Source organism: Priapulus caudatus, unplaced genomic scaffold (assembly GCF_000485595.1).
Source record: "Priapulus caudatus unplaced genomic scaffold, Priapulus_caudatus-5.0.1 Scaffold188, whole genome shotgun sequence".
Lineage (NCBI taxonomy): Eukaryota > Metazoa > Priapulida > Priapulimorpha > Priapulimorphida > Priapulidae > Priapulus > Priapulus caudatus.
Window position 1 is genome coordinate 247,065 of NW_014577249.1, and position 1,055 is coordinate 248,119.

The following is a 1,055-nucleotide window of genomic DNA, read 5'->3' on the forward strand; positions in this document are numbered from 1 at the left end:
AAGAAACCCTGATCATGGTGGATTTGGTGGATTTGGGTGGATTTGGGTGAATCGTGTAACCGCCTCTCATGTATAAGAAACCCTGATCATGGTGGATTTGGTGGATTTGGGTGGATTTGGGTGAATCGTGTAACCGCCTCTCATGTATAAGAAACCCTGATCATGGTGGATTTGGTGGATTTGGGTGGATTTGGGTGAATCGTGTAACCGCCTCTCATGTATAAGAAACCCTGATCATGGTGGATTTGGTGGATTTGGGTGGATTTGGGTGAATCGTGTAACCGCCTCTCATGTATAAGAAACCCTGATCATGCTAACACACATGCACACACACGCACGCGCACGCACGCGCACGCACACGCACTCACCTCGTGAACGTAATGTCGGTGTTGTCGGAGCTGTAAGACATCTGTCTCATCACGCTCGCCTTGCGTCTCAGGTTGGCCTGCTTGCGCCTCACGTCAGACGGGTGCGCCGTCAGCCCGGAAAGGGCGCCACTGGTAACGCTCCCCGGGGTCGACCCGGGGGTCGGCGCCACGTCCGAAAACGGGATCGAGTCGCTGGAGCTAACGCCGCTCGTCGACTCGTTCCCGCAGCTGTCCGAGCGCGGCTTCCTGAGGGCGCCACCGTTGCTGCAGGTGGCGCTGTCAACGCCGGAACCGTTCACGCGGTTTTTTGTCAGCGAGCTGTGATCATAGATGGCGCTGTCAACGCTGCTGCTGTCCAAGTGCCGCGGGCCGTTGCTGCTGTTGACGTCGCCTTTGTTGGCATCTTCCCTGTAGCGAAGGAATTATTATTTTTTAATTCAGTGTGAAATCGAGAATAAATGTGTAGCTGTCAGTCTGTCAAGAATAATCACCTATGTTCACCCCTCACATATGTTCACCTCTCATGTATGTTCACCTCACATAGGTTCACCTCTCATGTAGGTTCACCTCTCATGTATGTTCACCTCACATAGGTTCACCTCTCATGTATGTTCACCTCTCATGTATGTTCACCTCTCACGTATGTTCACCTCTCACATATGTTCACCTCTCATGTATGTTCACCTC

At 52.2% G+C, this 1,055-nt stretch overlaps 1 protein-coding gene across 1 annotated transcript in view; it reads right to left on the minus strand.

The window, feature by feature from the left end:
- The window catches only part of LOC106806970 (rapamycin-insensitive companion of mTOR-like), a 17,674-nt gene that overhangs the window by 9,829 nt on the left and 6,790 nt on the right, over positions 1–1,055 (minus strand). The window contains exon 8 of the mRNA XM_014809158.1: positions 369–776. Within this exon, the coding sequence (XP_014664644.1) occupies positions 369–776 (408 nt within the window). The remainder of the gene's footprint in view (positions 1–368; positions 777–1,055) is intronic.